General features: G+C 43.3%; 1 protein-coding gene and 1 long non-coding RNA gene across 7 annotated transcripts; one reads left to right on the top strand and one right to left on the bottom strand.

Annotated features, from left to right (window-relative positions):
* Positions 1–21: 21 nt before the first annotated feature.
* Positions 22–14,261, bottom strand: impdh1b (IMP (inosine 5'-monophosphate) dehydrogenase 1b). Of its 5 annotated transcripts, none has more exons than XM_062382602.1 (16): positions 14,114–14,261; positions 11,506–11,604; positions 11,245–11,322; positions 7,605–7,653; positions 5,487–5,588; positions 5,306–5,380; positions 4,875–5,081; positions 4,684–4,771; positions 4,388–4,587; positions 4,143–4,233; positions 3,789–3,884; positions 3,202–3,345; positions 2,962–3,106; positions 2,705–2,848; positions 2,531–2,614; positions 22–2,152 (listed from the first exon to the last, which is right to left on the bottom strand). In XM_062382602.1, exons 2-16 carry the CDS (start codon positions 11,601–11,603, stop codon positions 2,131–2,133), a joined length of 1,623 nt encoding a protein of 540 aa, XP_062238586.1. In that variant the 5' UTR covers position 11,604; positions 14,114–14,261; the 3' UTR covers positions 22–2,130. The 5 variants fall into 5 exon arrangements, with proteins under 5 accessions (XP_062238586.1, XP_062238585.1, XP_062238582.1 ...); XM_062382601.1 differs by having other exon boundaries at positions 11,245–11,325; XM_062382598.1 differs by lacking the exon at positions 14,114–14,261 and adding an exon at positions 13,682–13,897 and having other exon boundaries at positions 11,245–11,325.
* A 3,396-nt stretch (positions 14,262–17,657) lies between these two features.
* On the top strand, positions 17,658–25,036 carry LOC133948684 (uncharacterized). Of its 2 annotated transcripts, XR_009920087.1 has the most exons (3): positions 17,658–17,674; positions 23,110–23,327; positions 24,433–25,036. It is a non-coding gene; the product is annotated as an uncharacterized LOC133948684 (long non-coding RNA). The 2 variants fall into 2 exon arrangements; XR_009920086.1 differs by lacking the exon at positions 17,658–17,674 and having other exon boundaries at positions 22,804–23,327.
* Positions 25,037–25,896: the final 860 nt, after the last annotated feature.

Raw genomic sequence — 25,896 nt, forward strand, 5'->3', positions numbered from 1 at the left:
AAAGAAGACAGTAATCCAAAAGCAGTTTTATTTATTTATTCTTAAACATATTGAACAGCAAAAAGTAACCTTCCTCTTGTTGAGTTTTATTACAGTAAACATGTTCTGAAGTGATACTCCTGAAAAAAAAAAAAAAAAAAAAAAACTTTATTTATTGACTTTTTTCTGTCCATCTAAAAAGCCCTTGATCTCGGGTTTTGGCTGTAGGTTGCAGAGGCTTTAACTGCACGTCATTATGAGTTTATATCATAGAAAGTGTAACACTAACATCTTAATCTGTTTGGGCTTTTTAAATGGACGAGCAGGACTCAGTTCCTGACAAATAAGACATTTTAAAAGAACCTGAATTATGTCTTTAGGTGGGAGACTGAGAACAAGCAGCAGTCATTCAACTGAATATAGATGTGTATATATATATTTTTTCATATATTTCCATGTACATTTTTTCGCGGTTCATTCCACCTCTGTTTGTCGAGTGAACCCTGTGCAGGGTTACGTACATTAGCGAAAGCAACTGAACTCTAACACTCTGGGAGGTTTTATTTAAAAAAAAAAAAGAAGGAAAGAAATACAGCTGGCAAGAAGGACAACCAGTATGAAATGTTAGAAAAAAAGCCTACTCCTACATCAGCTGAATGAAAACAACACACAGCGATGACTGTTACAAAGTAAGAAAAAAGGAAGCGAGGGTGTGTAGCATTATGCATTTTCACCGAGCTGTCATCTGCAGCCTGTATCCATCCCTGTTTCAAGGCATATCTCTGGTAAAAACAAAAACAGGAAAAAAAATAAGCCTGTCACACAGAACCTACTGTGAGAGAGCGCAGGAATGAACGAGTCACAACGAAAAAACAAGCGACATCTTGTGCGGATTTTGGTTTTGAAGTTACAAAAGAAGAGAGTGTCAGAAGGAAGTGTCAAAACACTTGGCAGTATGTATGCAATTACAATTGAGCAGAATATAAATACAGCCATGTCTGGCTTCTCGTGAAAAATCTAACATGCATATCAAAAACCCTTCATGCTCAATTCAAGGCCCCCGGAGACTAATCAGGTTAAATAGAAAGTCCGATCTAAAAGTTTTCAAATAAAGAGCAGAGAAACGATCATTGTCTTCGTTATTTACTATTATTGATTGACACACTTTAGCTTGTTTTCTTTTAAACAAACCTGATCCTCAGCTTTTTGGTCCCTTCCGTGCTCAACATGTGAACACAACGCACTGAGAGAGGACGCTGATTATTTGGCTCGACATGTCTTTGAGGGGGAGAATGAAATGTCCACAGTGCTGAAGACTGGGGGTTGGCGATCGATCGACTGGTTTCAGGGGACGGTGGAGGAAATGACGCAGCCAGCATGAGTGCAATCGGCCAAATGGCTCGCAACTCGCGATCCACGATACACAAAGTAAACAATACGCACCGAAACAGAAGCGGCTACCGTTGATTGAGTAGCTTAAATCTGTTATGACGTATAAACGCAAAAAAAAAAAAGGGAGAAAAGAAAGGGAGGATTGCCATGATTCACATACACACAAGTGCTTCATCTTGTCTTCTGCACACCAACGCGTGTGTTTACGAAAGGGGTTCCGTGAAACTTCCGACAGGGAGCTCTGCTGGTCAGCGTGGAAGCCGGAAATAAAAATAAATGCTGATGGAAACTGTACCATGGCTGTTTTAGACTCAATAATAATAATAATAATGATAATTATAATAAGGGGACAAAGAGAGGACACGTTTAAACTATATCTCTCACACGCACACTACTCACACTCCATTCAGACAGTCAGTATCTCACACGCACAGACACAATCTGGATCAGGCTGCGCACTCAAGATACAGGTGTGCATGTCGTTCTGAAAACCCTGATGCGCCGCTTCGTGAGTCCAACATCCCAGGTGTCCAGACAGTCGGCGTCAGTTCGATGATTCTCACTTCGCTACCGGGCGTCTTTCCTTCCCCGAGACCGGAGAGAGAGCAGCAGTGGATACAGCACGGAGGAGCGGGGCCAGAGGGGGTGCAGTGGGTGGTAACAGGTTGTTTTTTTTTTTTCATTAACGTGTTGGACATTGTTAGATCGAGTGTGCTCACGTGCACCAGCCGATGTTCACTCCGGCCACCTCCCCCCTGTTCAGTAGAGCCGCTTCTCGTAACTGTGGAAGAGAAGAAGAAGAAACATGGAAGAAAGATCAGCATTTGCTCGAATATATAAAAACCAGGTTGACAACGGCACCCTCCACATTTCCCAGCAGAAAATAATAATGAATATAATATAGAAAAACTAGATATATATCAGTGATGCAATGAAACAACATAGATTAAAAAGTATAAAACAAAATGTAATCATTAAAACAAGTAAATACACTAAAAACATCAATGTTTTAGTTGCTTTGTTTGTTTTACTATAGAGTGACTTTACTTTCACTTCCAGCTATTTGCTAACGTCAATCATCTATCTGGAGCAAAGCTGTTTATTAGCAGTTAGAATAAATGTTCGATCTAAAAGCACCAAATGTGTTTGTGTCACTTACGAGTGGAGACCGTGGACGCCTCCCTCCACCTGTGCAGACGTGGTTCGCTTCTCAAACTTCAGCTCCCCGGAGTACATCATGGAACTGAGAAAGACACAAATGTTCTTCAATATAACAAGAAAAAGTTGACATTTGTATTGTAACCATTAATCCACCAAAGCACAAACTACTCACCGGAGGACCGAGAGACTCTTGGCCCCGATGTCCTGGCAGCCATGTTGGATCCCAGCTATCAGGTAGGGTACAAACTTGTGGATGGACCCCTTGTCCTGCACCGAGCCCGACACGCCCTGGGCTACCTTCACCTTGTCGCCCTCGCTGTGGAAAACACATCACACAGTTACACACTCTCCCCGAGTGGTCACACACTGTAAATTCAGCAAACGATGCCACAATTTGGCCTTTTCATGACTCGTGACCTCTCAACGTACCTGAAATAGCGTTTCTGGCTGCTGGTGCTCTTCTCCATGGCGTCCAGGGAGCCCATACCGCGGTACTTTTTCAGCCGCACGCCGTCCGAGAAGAAGTACTCTCCTGGGGCTTCAGTGGTCGCCGCTAGCAAGGAGCCCATCATAACTGGTGTGGGAGACAGGAGAGAGAGAGAGTCATGTCTGCGTTCTCGTATTAGCCAACCTGACCTCCTCACTGCAGTGTGTGTGTCTGAATCTCACCAGTAGACGCTCCCAGTGAAAGAGCCTTCACCACATGACCCACAGTCTGAATGCCACCATCAGCAATGACCGGCACGCCGAAGCGCCTGGCGTACTCCGCCACCTTGTACACGGAGGTCCCCTGGGGCCGCCCACACGCCATGACTGGAAGGGAGAGAAACAATCATTTAACACGATGGCCATGGAAAACAAATCCCACAGCGTGCTGGGGGGGGATGCAGGATGAGCAGAACGCAGCGTCCATTTCACTGAGACACTTCAGGTTCATGTCCTTTTAGCTGAAACGTGTCTCTTCTGTTCTCGCTGACGAACGTGAGCTAGTCTGAGAACCAGAGGCCCGTCCCCATGGCAACCCAGTTCGGAGCCTTGGTAGATCACCATGACAACTAGGAGTGGTCTCAGGGTACTTGTTACTGGTAGCGACTGATCACCTCTTTCCTTCTTCTTGTGCTTCTTATAAATAAAATCATACAACAACTTCCTAATATTTGTATTCCTATATGTAAATGGGCCAGTGCTCACTTGGTACCAGGTCTTCAGACAATGAGAAAGATGAAACAAGCCGTGACAGTAAAACAGATCAGTACCTTCCTGTGTGATGCAGATGGAGCCACAGCCCATTCCCACTCTCAACGCATCCACACCAGCATCGATCAGATTCTTGGCCTGGGCGGCTGTGACCACTGCAGGAGGACAAACAGAAAATGAAGAATTTGATTTGAGGGATATAATAAAAACATTTACATAATAAATGTCCTTATTCCATCCATAGGCACATGATCATCTCCGCCATGGAATTTCTGTTTTCACCCTTGTGCTTCCATTTGTCAGCAGGATTATGCAAAAACTATAGCTTGATTAAATCTAAGGAAAATATTGATCCTGGTGGAGATTCGCCCTCTGAGAGAAATTCTAGTTTTTAACAGAAACAACAAACTCACCGTTTCCTCCGGCCACCTGCAACTCTGGATGCTTCTGTTTAATATAATTGATCATGTTGATTTGATACACCGAGTTGCCTTGTGAGGAGTCCTAGAAATGCAAAAACATTATGATTAAAGTAAATTCAGTGTGTTATGATAAAGACAAGAAAGATTCATTGAGGAGGCAACATTTTAGGGCTTTAGGATCATTTTCAAATTCAAATATTTAAAAACTCTATTCTTAAAGGTCTAAAAACACGCACCAGTACAACAACATCCACTCCAGCCTGCACCAACATGTCCAGTCTGTACTTGTCGTCCTCCCTGGTGCCGATGGCGGCGCCACAGAGCAGCTGTTTGCGTGAGTCTTTGGACGCCAGTGGGTAATCCCTGTTCTTCTTCAGATCTGTCCTGGCAATAATGGCCACCAGCTCGTCGTTATCGTTCACAATGGGAAGCTTGCCTGGTCACAGAGAGAATGAACGACAGGATGATAAATCACATTTTTAAATACTTCAAGCTGAAAACGTGCTTAATTCATGCACAAACATATATTCACCTTTTTTACTGCGCTGCAGAATATCATTAGCTTCTTTCAGCATTACACCGGCTGGAGCCACAACCAGCTCCTCCCTCTTAGTCATGACCTAGAAGATCATCGGCCCAGATGAATGTAAGAATTACTAGGGATGCCAATAAAAACAAATTGCAACTGATGTACATTGGAGACAAGAAAGGACAGATACACACCTCCTCCAGAGGTTTGCTGTGGTCTTTCTCAGAAAGAAAGTCGATATCTCTGGAGGTGACGATGCCGACCAGTTTGCTGCCCATTTTGCCAGTTTCTGTGACGGGAATACCAGAGAAGCCGTGTCTAACTTTGGCCTGGAACACATCCCCCACCGTGTGGCGCGGACTCATCACAACTGGGTCTGTGATAAAACCCTGCTCAAACCTCTGGAAGACAAAACCAAACATAAGTATTTAAATTATTGTAATTGTGTCCCCATTGATTTATACAGGAGCAGTGTCAAGCCAAAGAACACACATACACACACAATGATAATTGAGGAGTGGTATACAAACAGAAGAATACTACACGATAAGTAAGTAAACAAACAACACGCAATGAGTGAACAACATGAAGTAGTTATCTGCTATGAGGGGTAATCTTTGTTTACCTTGACCTTGCGGACCTCGTTGGCTTGAAATTCTGGCGTGCAGTTGTGGTGAATGATGCCGATGCCTCCCATTAGCTGCCAGATTCAAAATTCAAAAAAAGAAGGATAAATACATTATAGGATGATGAAATTAAGGAATTATCTTTTCCACAATTGCAGTTTTGGGGAAGTGTCATCTTACCGCCATAGCGATGGCCATGGCCGACTCTGTGACGGTGTCCATGGGGGAGGAGATGAGAGGGGTCTTCAGGGTGATCTTCCTGGTCAGTGCGGATGTCAGGTCCTGGAGACAAGAACAAGACAGTAATGCACATTGAAGTGCGTTTCTGACATTTCACATATAATCCACTAGGGGGCAGGATGAACTAGACAAACGCACAGGACTCTACTGTGGTTTCAAAGCGTTAAATGTATAAAATCCATTTCAGTGACACAAAAACCTCAATTAACAAGAGGCCAGTAAGTTCACTTACAGACTTATGAGACAGACCCATTTTGAGTAATACATATTGGCTTTGGTGTGTCTTTAAGGGTTTATCCCCTCCATTAGAGGTTGTACTTTCACCTGTGTCTGTTTGTTTGTTCGTTCAAGGGATTATGCAAAAACTACAAAACCAGTTTCCAGACTCCAGTGAAGCGATGAGGCCTGATTTGAATCCACACCAATATTTGATTGATTCTTCTGTGGTTCATGTCCCATCCCTCCACAACAATCTATGTAAACCAGTTGGGTAGTTAATGAGACAAAAGCAACTTCCCTGGCAGAGGTAAACGACCATTCAGGTTATCAGACCACTTCCTTTACTCTTTTAAAATTCAATTATAAAAAGTAGAGGAGACTCTGCTCCAGTGAGTCTTCAGAGTCACTCTCAGGGAAGTAAACCTGAAAACGAGCCCTGCTACAGCCTCTCCCACAGCCAGATTGAATTGTCTCTTTTCACCGATTCCCATAACAGTGACAGTTTTTTGTTATCTTCAGCTGGAGGGAGTGAAAATAATGACATTCCATAGCACATGGGAAAAACAAACCAGCATACGAGACCTAAAATGTCTGAGTTTTTACTCCTTATCTGTTTCAGACATAAACTATGGAGGCTACGAGCCTCTTTTCTCACAGGTCCATGGGGAAGGCAAGAGAAAACCACCTGAGAGCACTTTCTCCATCTAGAGAGCATAACGGCACTAACCCGCTACATTCACCCGAGAGTTGGGAAAACATGTCCAGAACATCACGGCCCCAGGGAATTTCCCACAACAGCTCCTCTAACACGTGGCGTTGTTTCACAGAGTGAACGCCAACCTAACTGGGCTGCTGTGTGTGGAAATTATTTCACTTCTCAACTCAAAGTAGGGACTGAGGCCAAATCTGGAAGCATTCTTTTTCTTTAAGCTTCAATAGGTCAACCAGCCGGTGAAAAACTAGGCCACGCTGAGACTCTAACCCATGAGAACGCATTGAGTTAGACAAGCAGCTCGCACAGTTAACGCAAAGGAGCTGGAGAACAGCGGGAGATTAGAGATATCAATTAAATTAAAAACCCTCTAGAATTGACAAAGCAGGGGGGGGGGGGGGATTTAATGTGCCCGGGAGATTAACTCTGCCGTCATCTGCCAAGAGACATGGATGAGCAGCCGACCAGACACAGATGTAAACCTGAGAGTGAAGGAGCAGCCAGTGGGTGACCACAGAAGGCTGAAATAGCAGGGCAGCGAGGAGGAGAGAGAGTGACGGTTTTACTCAAAAACAAATCTATTTTTGTCAGAGCTGCGGTTACCAAAATAATCCTGAGGTCTAAAGGAGAGGTTTGTTCAAAAAGGGAAGAAATAAAAAGAGTCGACTGTAATAAGGCTGATGGTTTAGGAAGTGGCTCTGCCAGGAATGGCCTGTCTGCCGACACTGCTCCACTTCATCATCACGAGGGGTGCGGGGGCAGAACTGAAGAGAGGATTGGCTTCTTCAAGAACACCCATTAAATCTCGACACAGACGTACTTGCAACAATCTTCTAGAATAATAACAGACCTCATAGAACCAACAGAGGTGAACCTGGTGCTGGTTTCGGAGCTTAGAGTTAAAAATGGTGGTCGAGTAATGTTTGCGTTGGTCGTGATAATCCTGCACCCAGGCCCCTGACCTAAAAGGTTCTTTCTTGTACATCAGCGCAGAGTTGGAACCAGTTCTTTGGCTGTGGAACTGGTTTCTAGATCGGGCACTGGCTTCAAACTGGCCCCTGCGCCGCCTCAGTGGGAAAGAGGTATCATCATACTCTCGGATAACTGCATTTCGGTTGTGTACTCACCACTTCATCTGATGTAAAGTCGATGAAGCCGGGTAAGATCAAGAAGTCACTGAAAGACAAAGAAGATGCATGTGGTAATGCTCACAACTTAGGACTGAGAGGCCTGAAAGATCATCAACGCTGTTTTGTATGAAATAGATCAAAGAGAAGCAGGAAACTGAAACAGTTTCTCAATATTTCAAAGAGGGTGAATTCACAGGAACTTAAAAGTGGATAAATGTGAGGCGCAACTGAAAACCACACAGATGTTAATGTGACGAATACAAAAAAAAGACATTACTCAAAACAGACAAACTTCTGACAGTGATCAAGAGCTGGCATCAGGCAGGGAGGGGGGGGGGCTGTAACCAAGTACATTTACTATGTTACTGCACGTTTTTTTGTACTGTTTGCACAGTTGCTGATGTAATAGGCCGTTGCTTAGGGAACAGGCTACGCACAGCAGGTATATTTAAAAGCAGTACTTCATTTTTACTCAAGTAGAAAAACCTAATGTGGTACTGTTACTTTGGTAAAATGTTTGAGTTCTTCTTCTACCACTGTCATCAGGGTGTAATTCAATATTTTTTTTTCTAGTTGATGACTTCAGGATTTCCTGTGCTGCACAAGCACTTTCATAAAGATAGTCTTTTACTGACACGTGGCCCTAGAAGCAAATGAGAGGTGGAGCGAGACGACTGGATGAGCAGGAATGAGCCACAGGTATGATGTGTGGTTTTTCAACCAAACTATGCACTCGAGACTTTTGCAGATAGGTGCGAGTTCATGATGGGGACAGATGGAGGAATGAGGGCAGCTTTGTACCTCAGCAATCTGATGAGGAAACTTCAAGGAGATAATTAGGTAAATGGTGAGCAGGGCGGGTGTATGCGAGAGTGGGAGGGGGAGAAATAGACATTTTCACGACAGTGATTTTGACATATGAGAAGTACTCTGCTGACAGCCTCATCTTCTTTGTGGTGGGTGTGGAAGAGGAACAAGTCTGAAATATCCACACTTGATGGGGACGCTGCGAGGGAGGAGTCCTGTTTGTTTCCCATCGTTTCTAAAACCCAAACGAAACGTTAAAGGTCGAGTAGGAGGCCCAGCACACATCTGCCAGCATTTAGCAGCAACCGCAAACCTCAGCTGCAGCACACAGGCCGAGTCTACTGACTCTGGGGTCAGTGCTCCACAAGAGCTCAATCAGTCGGCTTTGTTAATGTTATTGAAACACAGGCTTGGAGATTATTATAGTGTTGTAGGATGGTTGAGATTTATATAAAAGGAAAAAACGTTGCCACAACTGGTCTTACCTGCTTCTAGAGTCTGTTCTAAAGTACAGTGTGTCCACACCCACAAAAAGCATTTAGAAGTATGGCACCCAGATTCCCAAGTGCAGATAATCCACACCATACAACACATCTCAAAATATTAAAGAAAGTTTAATTAGGACGAACTAAGAGACAAACAAACGAAAGCATTAACTCCTTAGCGGAGGTAATGATGGTCGGGGTCAATGATTAACATTTGAACATCTGAAGTCAACCATTTTATTTGGTTTGTGTGTCAAAACAAAAGCAGACAGGCAAGCTACAGTCGGCAGAAGGAATATAACTGCCACTGTCTGCTCTGTTCCATGAGTAAAAAAATTAAATAATCATACATCTGTGCTTGTGACACACCCATTAGGTTTACACTACTCTATTATCAAGGTCTAATGGGAGCTCTCTGCCAGGGAACTTGACTGTAAGGATTTTAAAATGTGAGCTAGGCAAACTACAGTGTGTACAGCTCATGACCATGTGTGAGTTTAGTTATAAAAGAATGTGGGTTAGCTGAAACATGTAGGTGACCCGGTCAGGCACACCAATCTGTGCCAGTGAAACACTATCATATTCAACTGCTTCGCCGTTATCTGAAATCTTATTAATGTTATAAAACGGTTGAAACACAGGACAAGCGGCTTGTACGGCCTCTTTCATCCTGAGACTAAACCCATTCACTCCAATTCCTCCTGCGCTTCACATGATGTCAATTCCGGGCATCATGTGCACAGCATTTCCTTTGGTCGTGATGCGCTTGATTAAAGTCTGGCGGCTGTTATTCAATCACACGTGGCCACACTCAAACAACGTTACGTTTTCCAATCGATTAGCTGCTACGGAGCAGGAGTAGCATTGCTTACAGGGAAAGATTTAGAAGACTATGCTTGACTTACTTTTAAAATGTAGATTTGTTGGCTGAGAACAACTAACGGAAAAAGTTAAACTTTGACAATAGCAATGTTTAAAAGAACATGAAGAATGTCCCTCTGGCTGGTGAGCCTGTCAGGTCACGGCCAGGGGAAGATGATACATGGTTACACGTCATCGCTGACAAGTACAATGGAGCTGCAAGACAAGTAGATGTGGAAGATCACGCTTTCCAAGAAAAGGGTAAAAACTATTACGAGTGTGCTCAAACTCAAAATGGTGAAAAAGTCTTGACTGGCTGGAAAAATGCAGCCGAACTGGACACGGTGAACTTGGACACTAATCCTCTACAGTAAAGTCTGGCAACTTTCACAAGACCACAAACTGACAGAGACATTTGTGGTGAGTGAGCAGGCAGCTTAGTATCTGAAGGTGCCTCTTGCAGCTGCTAAAAATAAAGTAAAATAAAGATACGTACATTGTGTGCAAACGCTCAGCGTTTTCCATTTCTGCAAGAATAAAAGGCTTCCGAGTACACAGGTGAGTTTGCAGAACTTCCTCAAACGTTTGGTTTCGGGAGAGTGTTGAGCTGATGTGCCTGACAACAAGCTCGACGCTCGTACTGGTGGCATGTCCTGAGGATTGTTTCCAACCACCATTTACATGAAGTTTACATGAGTTTCGCTCGAACACTGACTGACCCAAACTTGGACAACTCGTATTAGAGAGAAAGTTTAAGTGCAATGTATGGATTTCCCAGTTTAGTTTGGATCGTGAAGGATGTTAAGAAAACTGAAATGGCCCCCCGATTGGAAAAAGGTTCCCCACCCCTGTCGTGGCAGCACCTGTGGCAAAACACATTCAGGAGTTAAGCACAGTCATGACGTTTGGAAAAAAAAGGTTTTAGTTCAGCAAAATCAAAAAGGTAAGAAGTAGAGGCATGCTTCATGCTTATGTGTCCAACAGCCACTACACCCGAGATGGACCATTTGCTTGTCAATAATTATTGCAATTATTATAATTATGGATTTGTTCCGAAAATTATCTTAGGCAGAACGTGTGATGATTTTTAAAGCATGTGTCACCAGAATGTGAGCAATCAGCTCTTAATTAGCACCTTTAATAATGCAAAGTGTCACAAAGAAAGTGCACAAGCTGTTCCATCATGCACACAGGACAAATCGTGCATTGTGATGTTAGTTGAAGCTAATTATGCGGTAGCGTCTACTGGAAGCAAATTTCAGCCTTATGACCAAGTTCAGGTCGAGCGATCCGACGAGCACTCAGTTTGTCTTCTGATCTCATGCACTTCGAATGACTCCAGATTCAGATTTTGATATTGGTTTGTCTCAAAGTAGAGTTAGGACAGTCATTTGCTTCCCCCTTTTGAATTCACCATTCGGAGACACAAAGGCTTTTAAATGGCACAGTTTCAAAATAGTTGGAAGATGACTTGTTTTACTCACTTGTAAGTCAACCCATCTCCTTTAGAGCATAGCTCTTCAGCCGTTTGACCGTCGGAGACAACGCACTGTTGGTCAGATCTGCTGGTTCAAAATGCGTTGGCCATTACAAAGCACTGTGCGAACACGTCACCCACCGTTGCGCGGAGGTGAGGTTCAAAAAAAAAAAATCAGGAGACCTCACTATGAATTGATTTGATTACTGAACAAGACATTTTTTTAAAAAGGGAAAAAAGTTCCAAGTCTTTGAAGAAGGAAACTTACTTGTACGTGAGGCCGTCTCCGATCGAGAAGAGCTGCTGGGCCGAGAGTCCGTCTTCAGGCACGTAGCCTGTGCCGCCGCTGATTAGGTAATCCGCCATGCTGCCAAATAACAGGGAGAGGCCACTTCAAATCAACTGTACAGCTTAAAAATCACAGACGCTCATCTCACAGACAGCGCGAGGATGCTCCGGCAGAACAGAACACTAGACGTCCCCTTCGCAGGCAGAGCTTTAATGACCTTCTCACAGGAAGACATAACCATGGAAACAGCAGCATCCCTCAAGCACCATCAGGTCAGAGCGCCCATTGCTGAGCAGGTGCCAGATGCTTCCTCCTCCTCTTATGAAAGCATTAACGGTCCTGTGATAATCCTGTGCTGACAAAAGGCCTCTTAAGGGCGCTGGAGAGAACAAAAACGGTGCTGGAGAGAAATCAGCATCCCCCCCTTCGTGCTCTTGTCTATCACTAAAGGAAAGGTGTGATGAGCTCCCGGTCAGACACCCTCAAGGACTGTGCATCCCCTTTACACAGCTTGCTGTGTGTCTCCAGGGAGCATATCGTGACCACAAGCTAAACCAAAGGACATGGACTCTTATTCCGTGTGTCCTTAAACTGTGTTAAGCTGCTTTCAGATCCTGACATCCGCCAGAGGGGCTGCATGTTAAGAGTGTGAGCGCAGAATCTCCTGCTGGAAATCTGGAGAAAGTCCAGACTCAAATTGTGCCGAGCAGATAATGAACTCTGCTTTACTGTTAACGCTATAATTGTCTTATAAAAGGGTTTATTGTTTATTCTGTTTTACATTCTTGACCCTTTCTCTTCTTATGATTCATACGTGAATGAAGTATTTAACAGTCTTGTTGACATTATGATTTTCAAAAGTTGCTGTATAGGTATTTTTATAACTTTAGGTTTTCGTGCAGACATTTGTGTAGAGCTTCAAATCTGAAACAGACAACCCTGCTGTGCACAAAGCTAAATAATAAAGATAAATCCCAAATATCGCTGCATCAGATTATAACCATTGTTGTTTACAGTTCATAAATCTGTCGCATTGGGAAACAACACGATTTCAACAAACGCAGCAGGAGTCCCCACACGACCGAGTGTCCCGGTGAAATATGTCCGGGTGACCCACTGACTTCTACCCGGACTACTGAGGCCGGTGGCGCATGGTTTATAAATAAAGTTGAGCCTGATTAATAATGTAAAATGAATTAAATACATGATTCATGACTTGTCTGTTTACATTACTTAATTAGAAGCTAGCAAACATTAGCTACACACACACTTGACCCACCTTTGTTTTTACAGTGACACACTACAACAACAACAACCACAACAATGCTACAGCTGATAATCCGTGTTAGCATCTGTCACATTTCAGTCGCATCACATCATCACAGCAGCGTTAGCATTTAAGCTAACGTTAGCCTCAATGCATTTTAACGACAGCAGGAGACCCATCGCTAAAAGTGGATATTCAACAGCACTTCATTGTGTTTAGAGTTTTAAACACGAGCCGAATTGAGGAGAAGCTCCCGCCACATGCTAAACAATCAATGATATGTTACTAATGTGATTAAGTTAGTCATGAGGACGGAGAGAAACATAAATTAGCCAGAACTCTGAAGGGAGCTTGGTGGCGCGATCGAGGCTGCGCGTGGGGCTCCTTTCCAGCAGCATGTGCTGGATGCAGGTTGATGCTGAGTGATGACGAATCGATCTGAGATGGTCAGCAGGGCAAAGCGCGTGGTGGCACTTTATTATCTATAACATTGGATGCCAGGGAAGTTAAATAAACGTGTAGAAAACCAAACCACGCGAAGCTCTATATAGATAACAGCTGTTTTGAAGGAAATACCACGACAGTATCATTAAAAGTACCCGTTATGCTAACAGCGTTTCATCGGCCAGCTGCTAACGTGGCTGGAGTAACATGCAACCACGTGGACTATACATTTAAAAAGGCTAATTTAGCAACAAAACAAGAATGCTGAATTATAAATTAGTAAACATTGTAATGCTGACACAGTGACTTAACTCTGCGGCTACACCTGATGTGGCTACAGCCGCGATGCTAGCTCGTTTAGTGTTTTTTACTAAAATAGACATCGCGTAAAGCTGACACATCTGGTGCAGATGTGCGAGAGAAGAAGAAGAAGAAGTCGCGCACCCACGTGAAGTTCCTGGGGCAGAGCTGCGTGCAGACATGTGGAGGGGTGGAGCGTTAGCATTTAGCATTAGCAGCGGTTATTCGAGCCTCGCATTGGGAAGAAACTAGACATGGGAGCGAACCTCACACTTCGCAGCTTTTCTCTCATCGAGCTAAGAAACGCGTGATAATAAAACCGCTGCAGCTTCGTCGTTAACACAACCGGCGACGTCTGGTTTTCCAACCCACACACACACACACACACACCCCCCACACCCACCCAGGGACCGGGTAACGTTAGCTAGTAGCAGCGAGGAGACGATGCCCACGTTGACGGGAGGACGGAGGCAACTTTCCCCCGGTGTGAACTCGGGCTGGAGGACCGAGCACCGAGGAGGAAGAGGAGGGCGGAGGAGGAGGTGGAAGAGGAGGAGGAGGATTTTTTGTTTTTACCTGGAAGGACAAAGTGGATGAAAACACCTCGTGGCCCCGAGACGTGAAAGTGCAGGTCTGCATGAAAAGTGGAGAGAGGAGAGTGTGTGTCCGCGTGTGTGTGTGAGAGTGTGCAGACAGTGTGTGTTGGTGTTATGTACGAGCAGCAGCAGCGTCACATCCCCTGTCTCCAGTCAGAGGCGTGTTTAACCCGCTGCATCCTGGTGGGTGTGTGTGTGTGTGTTTGGTTAGGATCTTACTGTTTACACTGGGTCCCTTTGTAGATCTTTAATCGGTATATGTATTTCATCTTATTCTTATATCTCCTTACATTATAAAACAATTCATGCTACCTAGTATTACTTTGCTGTTGTTTATCCCTGACTGATTATCTTATCTTTAGAATCAAGTCCCTATAAATACCTTTAATTTTCTATTAATAGATAAAATAAATAATGAAGACAAGGTCAGGTTAAGGGAGAATTTAGAGTAAGGCAAGTGGTAACTATGATCTAGCTTCGGTCTAGGTTAAGGTAAGGTTTACGTATAGATTTAGGTGAGGGTAAGGAAATTACTAAACTTAATCTAGGTTAAGGTTATGTTTTGGTTTAGGTAAGTACTAACTATGGTTATGGAAGTTGTATGTCAGTGTAATTTCCTCTGAAGTCATGAAGACTGTGTCTGTGTGGCATTAATGGACATTATTACTCAGGTACTTTATTTGAATGCCTCCATTATTCATGGACTAAATTTAAAAGGTACATTTTGCACATGCACTTAGAGTATTTTCACATGAAGATTCAGAATGATCGGAATTTGTCTCACCCAAGCATGGTCAAGAAAACAAACACACACACACACACACACAGACACACAATATATAGAAAACACGTGAGTAAAATCTGTTCCCTTAAAAACAAAAGAATAATACATCCTAAAAGCCGTGTTCAACCAATAAAACAAAAGTTGAAATGCGTAAAACCTCAACATTTAAAATGAATGTACACCAGCACCTGTAGGTCGATAATCAGCAGCAGCAAACCACCAGATAAAGTGCTTAAGTGTATTATAAAAACAGGACATGTGCTTTATTGCCCTTTATTAAAAGCGTGCCGCGTGGCCTGCGGGGCTAGATTACAAGTTTTCAGGAGTACTACTGAGTACTGTTCTGGAGTCTGTTGTTTAAACAGACTCCAGAAGTCTCCAATGAGAAGGGAGAGTATTAGAAAGGCAGTTAGGTCGGTGGGTTCCTTTTTAAGATTTAACATTCAAACCTCATTATCTTGTAAAATACTTTCTATCTTTCCAACAGTATTTCTGTCGATCAAGTACTTGTATGGTTGATATTTTTGTGTTTACTCCGTTGATACTACCTCGACCTTTATTTGTGATGAAGTACTTTTACTCCAAAGATAACAAGTCTGATTATTTCCTCAAATTTAACTGTGATTGTTTCAGTTTTTCTCAAAATTTTATTTGTGTTTAATGGTTTATTATAAATAAATCCTAATTTGTTTGGCTGTACGTATCAGACGACTTTACAAAAGAAGGAAATTAAGTTGCTGAGTCATTCCCCAGATCTATAGAAAAAATGAGGACAAGGACGTATTGATTTCCTTCCTCAAATAAAAAAAACCTTCATGCCTATTTTAACTTAGAGAAACGTAACGTTGAATTCAAGAGGTGCTGCTGTGAATTTTGGTCACAAGTCAAATCATCTAAACTGGATTAAGCGCAGTGAAAGGCCAGAGCCGGGCACATTATTCACATGATAACAGTTGTAATGAGCGTGCGGGGGGGGGGGGGGGGGGGGGGTGGCCACGTGTGACAGAGCGTAGCTGAGGCTGCGGCCTTGCTGTCTGAAGGAAGAAGAATCACATGTAATTCTTTTTATTTTAATACCGAAAAATAATCCAAAATTCAGGTGTTTACAAATATTTAGAGGCAGGAAATTAAGGGAATTAAAACCAGGAAGACAATATTGGTAATTTGCTGCTGGGGAATCTGATTACAAAGGAAGTAAGGAAGCAAATAAAGATGGGAGGAAATAAATAAGTAATCTTTTAAAAATGTAGTACTTGTACGCAAAGCAAAACATTGTAAAAAAATAAAAACACCTCATCATAGTTGTAAATCTCTTGACTTAAGCCAAACAACATAAAAACCTTCCCAGAATGCAGTGCACACACATGTCCCGCTCACATTGCTTGACGGTCCTGTCAGCGCGCGGATCTGGTTATCAAGCTGTCGGCGGCACAAATGGCTGGCATGAGTTATTGACAAAAGAAATTCACTGCTGCTCTCTGACTGACTAAAAATACGCCTGTCAGTGTCTGTTATCGCCTCGTCCACGGCCTCACGCAGCAAATAACAGGGTTTTACGAGCAAATTATCAGGGAAATGAGGGAAATCGGATTTGTGTTTTACTCTTTAGGAACACCAAGAATGTGTTTTTAGCAATTCTCCTCGATATAAGACTGATATTCCATGCAGTATCACCAAAATAAAGATGTAACATCATACTTTACAATGTGTTGTGTAATGAGGTTGCTAATTATGGCCCGGTGAACGGCAGATCCTATCTGTCAGAAGTTAGGGATTAGGGCTCAGAGTCGGGATTAAGGTTTACTCTGTAACCCAAAACATTCCCCCTGGTCCTCCCTTGTTCTAATAATCTGAGCTGAGGGTCCCTGGAGGTGGATCCATGTCCCCGGCCCTGTGTCTGCGTCAAATTAAATGTCGGCCATTGCACATATCGGTCACTGGTTCCTTTATGCACTGTTGCTATTCTGAGCGGTCGATTCAGCCTTGTTCAGCCGCCCTGCAGCACGCCGCTCGCTCACTCTCTCCTCCCTTGATGATGATGCATCGTGGAGTTGTGTGTGTGCAGCAGGGGAGCAACGATAAAAATAGGACCTGGCAACTTAACATCTCTGCTTTGTTGTTTTTCTTCTCTTACGAGGCCATCTGCTCACAAGACTAGAGTGCTATCTCCGAGGCCGGCGCACATCTCACGAGTAAAGTGCATCGTGTAGAGCAGGGGACTAAACAACATGAGGGTATTTGCAAGCTGATCTGAATGCGAGTGTGAGTGGACGTGTAAACCGACCCAGTGGCCCTCAGTTGATTTACATGTGCAGCGTCACAAAGGTGCAGCCAATCAGAGAACTGACCAAGCATCCTCATCTTTTGCAGAGATCGAAAGACATGAACGCTACAGCAAGGGAAATTTGTACAGCAAACAGCCGGGAAACTCGTTTGTGACACACTTATGAAACAAATAACGTACACAAAGTGCGAGTTACACCTGAAAGGGACCAATTCTCCCTCGTGTTTTCCAGTAGCTCACCTCTCTGGGCCAAGGCCGGCCTGGATCCGCGTGGCGCTGTATCTCTGGGCTGCAGTCTCGTGTCCATGGCCGTGCGAGGTCTGCCGGAGGTACTGTTCCCCTTCCCGGGATCCAACGTTCCCACGTGGCAGCTGGGTGTCCCCCACGATTCTCCGATTATCCGCTTCCTGGCTCTCCCTCTCTCCTTCTGCAGTAAAGTGCTCATAACCATACCCCTCCATCCTCGGTCCAAGGTCAGTCTCTGAGTCCAGTGTCCCCCTGTTTGCTTTGCTTTGCAGCCTTTCACCCGTTTATCTTGTCTTCAAACAGACAAGGTTTCCAGCAGCTGAAGGTCACGTTTGGGTCCCACCAGCAGAAAGTTGAAATCCCTGTTGTTATATGAGCCGTTTAGCAAGTTTTCAAAGTTACATTTTGCACAAAAAAACAAAATGTAAACTCCCCATTCCTGTGTAATCTTCTTATCTGAATTCCTTGGCCTGCTCTGTTTACTCTTCCGCCAACTTCCAGACTAGATACACAGGTGTTCCCACAGAGACGGAGAGCAAAGCAGAAAAAAAAAGACCAACCAGTGGCAGGCGACTCCTTCTGCTCCTGCAACGGATGCACCTGCCTTCAAAAAGGCACCAGCCACCTCTAGGCGTGTCAATAGAGGGCGTCACCTAGGAGATTCTCCCACTGAGAGGGTGTTGCTGTGGTAATGATGCCAGTAGCAGCAGAGCGGTGTTGTTGTGGAGAGGCGGCCGTGCTGATGTCTTTGAAATAGTGGAGGAGATGGCGGAGGGAAATGGAAGGGGCGCAGGACACGCCACTGTACTTACATGTGGGATAAAGCCCCCGTGGCCCTCGAGCAATCCTCCACAAGTTGAATGGAGCGAGCGGCACTGTCCCACTGAGTGCTCCATGCATGAGGCTCCCTCCATGCCCCCCCCCTCCCCTCCCCTCCACGCATCAGTTAATCCTGCTTTCTATCTATCACCGGCACCATGTCACTTTCACAAAGAGGATTTTTTTTTTGCAGTAGAATGACCGGGATCTGGCCACGTGGTGCAAATGAGAGCAGCACAGTTTCCTACAGCTCGGGCAGGAAGATGGTGGTGTGTTACTTTTGTATTTGTCTCCAAAACCAAACAGTGAACGTGTAAATTTAGCTCCTCTTGCCACAGGCACGGCTTGTTTGGCTTCTCCTGGTTTGTGCGGGCCTCGTCGGAGGAACCATGTCACTTCCTGAAAAGCCAGAGGCCCGAGGTCAGACCAGCACCAGAGGGTCAGCGTTACATAATAACCAAACTGGATTCAAATGCACTTCAAGAGACTTCGGCACCAACGATTCCACATCTATAGTCTTTTTGACTCACAGCTTTAAACACACTATAAATGGGGATGATTGTGTTGAATTGTTCTATTTTGGGAAACTGTTGTTTTCGACTTAGGATCCTCATCTAAAGAGGTCCCCCCCCCCACACACACACACACACTTGGGGCCCTCACTCTTCTCGAAGGGATCACCTCCAGGTGCCTGAATGTTTGTGACAGCTGCTGGGACGTTAAGATGGAAAATCCTCTTAGCCTGTCCTCCGAGGCTCCAGTAAGTTCCCCACTTACAGCCCACTGCCTTCCCCGACACGTGTTAACGGAAACCCCTCACCCACCCAGTGCACGTGACAAACCCTTTAAATCAAGGCTTTTAATACTGAAAAAAAAAAATGAAATGTTTGTGTAATCTGAATAGATGGATGTGGTGATGCTGCTGTCGTATCTGAGTTTAGATCCTCGCTGCGGTTGCACTTTGAACCCGCGTCATCTGTGGCATTATTGGGTTTGTGTCACATGCAGGAGTGACGGGAGGAGCCCACGCTAGGTTTCACACGTGCATGCGTATCCTCAGACTCACTCAACCACTTAATCATAATGACTGTCATGTGCACAGGGTCGGCAGTCATTGACGGGCTGAGACAAATCAGAGTCATAAGGTTTAACACAAGGGTGAGCATTCCCGACAGAAGAGCAATCTGTGTGTGTGTGTGTGTGTGACTTGTTTAAATCAATAGTACCACAGATACGAGGTTCTCTAAATTATTTTGCACCACTGTGTATTTCAATTTCACCTTATAAGTTATCATTTTGTTTTATTTTGTGGGATCCTTAAATGTCGGAAGTTTATTAATCTGAATTTTTCGGCCTTAAATAGTCTTAAACATGTTAAATATTACGGACTATGTCAAAGTCTTTCATATTTGACACACTTTTAAATTAGTAGGGGATATTTTTTCTTGTTTTTAATTAGTTTATGTTTTAGTTCCTTCTAAACGATAATAATGATACTTTTTGTATAGAACTTATTAAGGAACTCAAAGACACTTTACACATAATTTAAAAGAAAGACACTAAAAAATAAAAACATAGAAACGTAAAAAGTCAACACAATCCTAGAAAGCAATACAGATTTAAGTTATTAAGTCTATTTTATATAAGCACACTGTAATAAAACAGCAAAGAAGACCAGACTGATAACTGAGTGTACAAACACCCAGGTGAGAATTGATGTCACTCAGCTTGGCTATGTGAAAGCATAACTTCCGTCTCTGTGACATAACTTGTTATCTTCAATTAAGTAAAAGTCATTCTAGGTCTCTGAAATTCTTCATCATTAAAGTCATTAAACTTGTAATTAACTTGTTGAAACCTGCAGAAGCCGGGTTCAAGAGTTCAACCCGGCCTGTGAGAACAGTTGCATCTTGTTTTCTGTGGCTCTGGGGAAAAGCTCTCTAAAGACAGTTAGTAAAAACACAGTCTGAGTTACTGAGGCTAGAAAAATGTCCGCCACCTTATTTTCTCTGTGCACATTCACCCTAAAGCGCACTGAGGCCCCCACACGGGAGCTGAAGCTGTTTTCCCAGAGACCAACCAGTGCTCATCTCGATTAGATTAAACATGAAACTACAAAAGCTAAAGATAACAGAGTTCAGGGGTTGACCTAAAGTTGGTTGTAAAATGTAATAAAATGTCACTAACTGAAAGTGAATGTAGAATAGATAACACAATTTAAGAGAAAGTGAAGCTTTTTTGTTTTGATTGTGAAACGACACTTGTAACATGTGCCCAAGATTGTCGCAAGATTTTTTTTTCACTCAATTAATTAAACACATTTATAGAAACAGTACAAAACACAGACTATGTATAAAGACTGTCCACATGACAGCTCCCCAGAAGTGTGGTCAAATTGTCTTGATCACCCCCTGGTGGTTTAAATTAGTCATTTGATGCAATTAAAACGGGCTGACACTGGGACTGACTCACGATTGGTCGAGACCATGTATCTGAAAGACCTCGAAAACCTGCGGCACCCTACAATGATCACTACTGTGCAGACTCTGTCTCTCAAAAGTAATTGTCTATGATACGGACACACACCATTATCCCAATGGGTACAGAAAAAAATACAAAAACAAAAACAACGATATTTAAAAGCATCACATATGCTCTAAAACCAGTCTGGTGAGAGAAAAAAAAGGTTGTTTGTCGCTTTAGAGTCGTTTGTGTATTTCCACATATTCTATTATAACCTCTACCTCTATTCTCACTCGGATGTAAGAGCATCACTTCAGACCTGAAGCACGTGAGACTTTATTTGCTTTCCACAACTGTCAAACACTTCCATCTAGTGGACGCACTGATTTATTGCTTCCAAACCTCATAAGCGTAAAGGGATTTCCCCAAAGTGCAGTTTTCTGTTTTTTCAAAAGAGGAAATAGATTAGTTTCTATTCCACATATTGCATCTGTTAAATACTATTATGCATTAAAATGTGTAAGTCAGTCAGGTAATCAATATATTGTGCTAATTAATCCCATTAATGATCTTGACTTTGTGGATCAATGCGTCAAATAACCAGAGCTTCCAGAGTCTTTTGTCATATTTTCAGTGTATGCAGCCCACAGTGAATACACACTATAGAAACATATAATTTGTTGTGCTTGAGTGTCATCTATTCTAAGTCCTGGAAGATAAATGTAAACAAAAGGATTTTATGTGTGTGTGTGTTAGTGTGTCTGTTTGTAATATGAACTATTGGCTGCCGTTCAGTTGCTGCTGGGAAAGTAGACTTTTTGGGCCGTTTGCGAAAAGTGAGTCAGAGCTCCAACCTCATGTTCGAGGTTTTGGTCTAGAGGCTGCTTACGCAACTCTCCGCTTTGATTCTAATCTCAAGAAATCACAAGACCAGATTCTCTGAAGCCGAAACGCTTCAAGGTATGAATCCTTCAGCACACAGAAGAAACCATTTGAGTTCCGTGTGAGTTGTGAGTCAGGGTGCAGGGCCTGTCTGAGCTGACATGTTGCCGTGTCCTTATCATGTTGTCGACTCATAACTCACAGAAGTGTTGCTTTGACAGTTGTCGTGACGTCAGAGGTTCTCTGGAGGGTGACAGAGCTTCCTCCGAAACTGGTCCAAGACACAGAGGAAGTGAAGTGAGATGAGACGGACCAGCACAGTTAATCTGCTGGGCTCATCCTACATGGTGGTGGAATTTCCACTGGAATCTCCACTTTGGCTTATGACTAAATCACATATCACTTAATGATGAGTAGGAACGGGTCTGAGCAAGCACATCAAGCTGTGGGTGTGGGTGTGTGTAGTTAATGTGTTGCAAAAACACTTTGTTTATTGCTAAATGACTTTTACTCACTCTTGTCTTCACTGGTCCTTAACCAGAGGGCGACAAGACCAGTGCCTGGCTCTTCAACCTCCTCTTATCCTGTGGGAGATAAAACAATTACTTTACTTTTACTATAAGTGATTGATATTGTATTTTCTTCCTCAGATACCACTTTCAAAGTCTCAAAAAGAAGTACAACGAATAACTGATTCTAATAACTGGTTTCTTAAACGACTGATTTAACTTGTATCGTCATCTACTGCTGTGAGTCTCTACAGAGTTCCACAAGTGTGAACGGGTCTGGACGAGTTCGGACCAAAAGTTGAAATCGATATATCCGATATTCAGTCGGATCTTTGTCACTGCATGTTCCTAAACAACATGGGGCTCAGCACAGGTTCAGACACAAGAAAGAGAATGCCTGAAGGGGTTTGGATCAGTTTCTTCATGGTTGTTCCCACTTGTGCTACTCAGTCCCAGTTAAGGCAGACTCATGGACATTTTGGAACTTCCCCTATAGCTCACACTGGTGCCACAAAAACCCTCAGGGCAGTTCCTCTTTGTAATCTAAATCTGATATTGAATACATTTAATTTGTGACTGAATACTTGACGTTCAGTCTCAGATGAACTGTTGACTGGTATCAAACGTTATGTCGTATCTCTCTTGTCGTTGATTCCCACGAAACTTACAGATATAGTCGTTGGCAACAGAAAGGCTACGAGAACTGGGCAGGAGATAGAGTCGAATCCTTTGCACCAGAACCACATAAAAAGCAAATGTCTGAATCTTAAAATCAACAGTACCACCACAACAAAACAGATTCAGATTAGTTTTAAACTGTTTTTGTTCCTTTAGCTGGGGCTAGCCAGGGGGACTCCATTTTATGTTAAATAAATATAAATCAAAGAAGCGTAGAAAGAGGCTCGTAAATACACAAAGCTGTGTTCAGATCTTATAAAACACAAGTGAGTGGAAAGTCCTGAACTTCCCTGGGGGGGGTGTGTGGGCAGAAGCAGGAAGCGGCTGCTGCGTCTCAGGTGATGATGTCACTGCTGCTCACACCAGTGAAGCTCCGCGCTGCTGAAGGAGATCGAGACTGCTCGTGCTGAAGCAGATCCGATGAGGATCGTCGGAGTGCAACATCCAGGAATCGAACGTGTGACACAAACCACCCGGTACAACAGCAGCGTTTGAAGGAGAAACAAGAGGATCGGCTGAGCTCGTGGTGGTGAGTTTGTGTCTCCACGTGTTCTTACCTTTTACTTTCACAAGTATTCACGCGCACTTTCGTTGTGTTGCCGTGTTGTGGGTCATTGGGTTTTGAATCTAAGTTCTCTGTCCTGGTTTCACTGTCTCTTTAAGTGTCTGTTTTGTGTTTCTCATTTCCGTTGTGTTTATTTGGAAAATATACAAACAAGTGGGAGGGAAGTGAAAAAAGTTTTGCTTACAAACTGATGAGGAGAAAAATATCATTAAACGCTTTATGATTTTATCAAAGTATTCGAACAGGAGTGAGAAGAAGTGCAAACTTGTTTAATCCCCCCCCCCCCCTTCTCCATAAATCATCAATTAAGTAATTATCTAATACTTAATCATCTTTCTATATCTGTAAATATGTTTTTTTTTACTCGTGCTCCATACTGTCTATAATGTACATTGAAATCTGTGTTCACACTGTTTTAAGTGGAATCTATCAACACGATAACCTGGTGATGCCATGATAAATTAGAACAGATGTCGGGCAAGATGTCAAAATATGAGGTTAAAACCATACAAATTGAAAATATTCCACATTCAAGAATATAAAAAGTGTATATAATAATATATAAAGGTTACATAGAGACAGAGGGAAAGACGGGGAGACATGTAATGCCACTCAAACATTTTCAGCCAAACTAGGTGCATTGTTGACTGTGAATAGGTATTTTTTTTCTGCAGTAATTAAATGCATCACAAGCCTTTAAGGACAATGTAAATGTTGTCAAGAGCACACAAGGATCAGTGTGTAGCGTCTCTGGCCAATACACAAACAAACCCATTTAATTCTCCTTAATATTCCTGTTATTCCTGTATCCACATCCGCATTTTATCAGAGTTTAGAGACAATAAGATAAAAACCAGTGAGGCTCAGATGATGGCCGGACGGTAGCCCTTCAAATTCCAATCCGAGGAGTTGTCAGTGCCCGTCCCTTTGAAGAGAGAGTTATTATTTTTTTAAGGTACGTCCCTCCTCTTGCTATCTTGCTCGTGAACTACCAAGCCCAGTTTTAGGTAAACATCTCCTGAAGTCTGCAATAATTAACTGACCTTCTCTTGTCTTCTCTTCCCTGCAGCCGATTGTCCTCTCCCACTGGAGCCATGGCGGCAGCAGTCCTGAAGATGTACTTTATTGGAACCGCGCTGACCGTCTTTGCGGTCATTTACAGTTTGGTGGACTCCATCGGCGGCCTGATGTACGTCCCGGACCAGAACTACACACTGGATCTTTACCAGCAGACGCACAGAGAGCCATCGTCAAGAGACCACCGCAGAGGCTCGTGTGTGGAGAAAGGAATCGGCTCGTAGTGGAAACATCTGGACGTACGACAATGTCTGCTAGATGGACATGTTGGACACCGGCGATGGACCAAGAGACAGAAACTACAGGAGACAATAACTACTGGTTTCATCGCTGACAATACACGTCACCGTGCCTGACTTGGTGGACATGTTGTGCCCGGGACAGTGTTTCTTTAGGTGGATGCATGTCTGCTGTTCCTACTTTGCACCATCTGCTGTAAAACACAGCTGTGTTTAATCCCCTGGCAGTCTGATGACAAACGTAACTGCACTACTGAACGATGACATGCATTAAATATTACAATGTTGTTGTCTTTTGTAAATATTCTTTCAGGTCATTGTGTGTTTTTTTTCTAAATAAAATGAATTGAATCAAAATGAGGTAGTTACAGCGTTTTACAGAAAACTGAAATAAGTCCAAGAAATGTTCAGTGGAGAATTAGTGGTGTAAGAGTTTGGCTCCAAATGTTGGACACGTGAGGAATTTTGACTTTAAACCAAAGACTCAGACAAGAAGGAGCTTGTATTCAGTCTGGGGTTGAATGGAGACATGGCGTCATTATGCCAATTTTGCTCTTGTGTGCCATTTAATAAAAAGAGTCCTGTCAACTTCTTAATGGGGTACACCAGCCTGTGCCTACATGGGCAGGACCTCAGGGAGGACAAAGAAAAAGACAGTATTGTATTCAATGCAGGAGACACCAGGCCCTTTAGACTCCTCTCGTCTGTGGGGAGTTAACAGTGACTCAAATGGGGAAAGGATATGAAGATGCTCCGTGCAGCCTCTACAACACTGTCTTGGTTTTATTCACTCTACGTCCTCGGTTCCCAAACTGGGGTACATGAACCCCCAGGGGTACGCGAAGTGGTTCACGGGGTACATGGGGAGAAAATTTTATTTGCGTTTTCAAAGTGAATAAGCCCATTTACATGTTCAAACTGAGTTATAAATAATCATGCAATATTAAATTATATCTAAATAGCCAAGTCGCATTGCCAAAAATACTCATGTATACCCGTATTCAGCAAAATAATTACACTGCCAATAAAAGTTACAGGTAGTTTAGTGACTGTTAGTAAAAACGAGGGATGGGCATAATTAATCGCCAATCGATTAATTGATCCTTAAGAATTTCCTAAATGACATTTTGTCATAGACTTAATTCTGTTGCGTTCACTGCCAACACTGCGAAGCTATACGTCTCCATGAGTGCCTGAGGAGTCCACTGCTCTCTTCA

Source organism: Platichthys flesus, chromosome 23 (genome assembly GCF_949316205.1).
Source record: "Platichthys flesus chromosome 23, fPlaFle2.1, whole genome shotgun sequence".
NCBI classification, from domain to species: Eukaryota; Metazoa; Chordata; class Actinopteri; order Pleuronectiformes; family Pleuronectidae; genus Platichthys; species Platichthys flesus.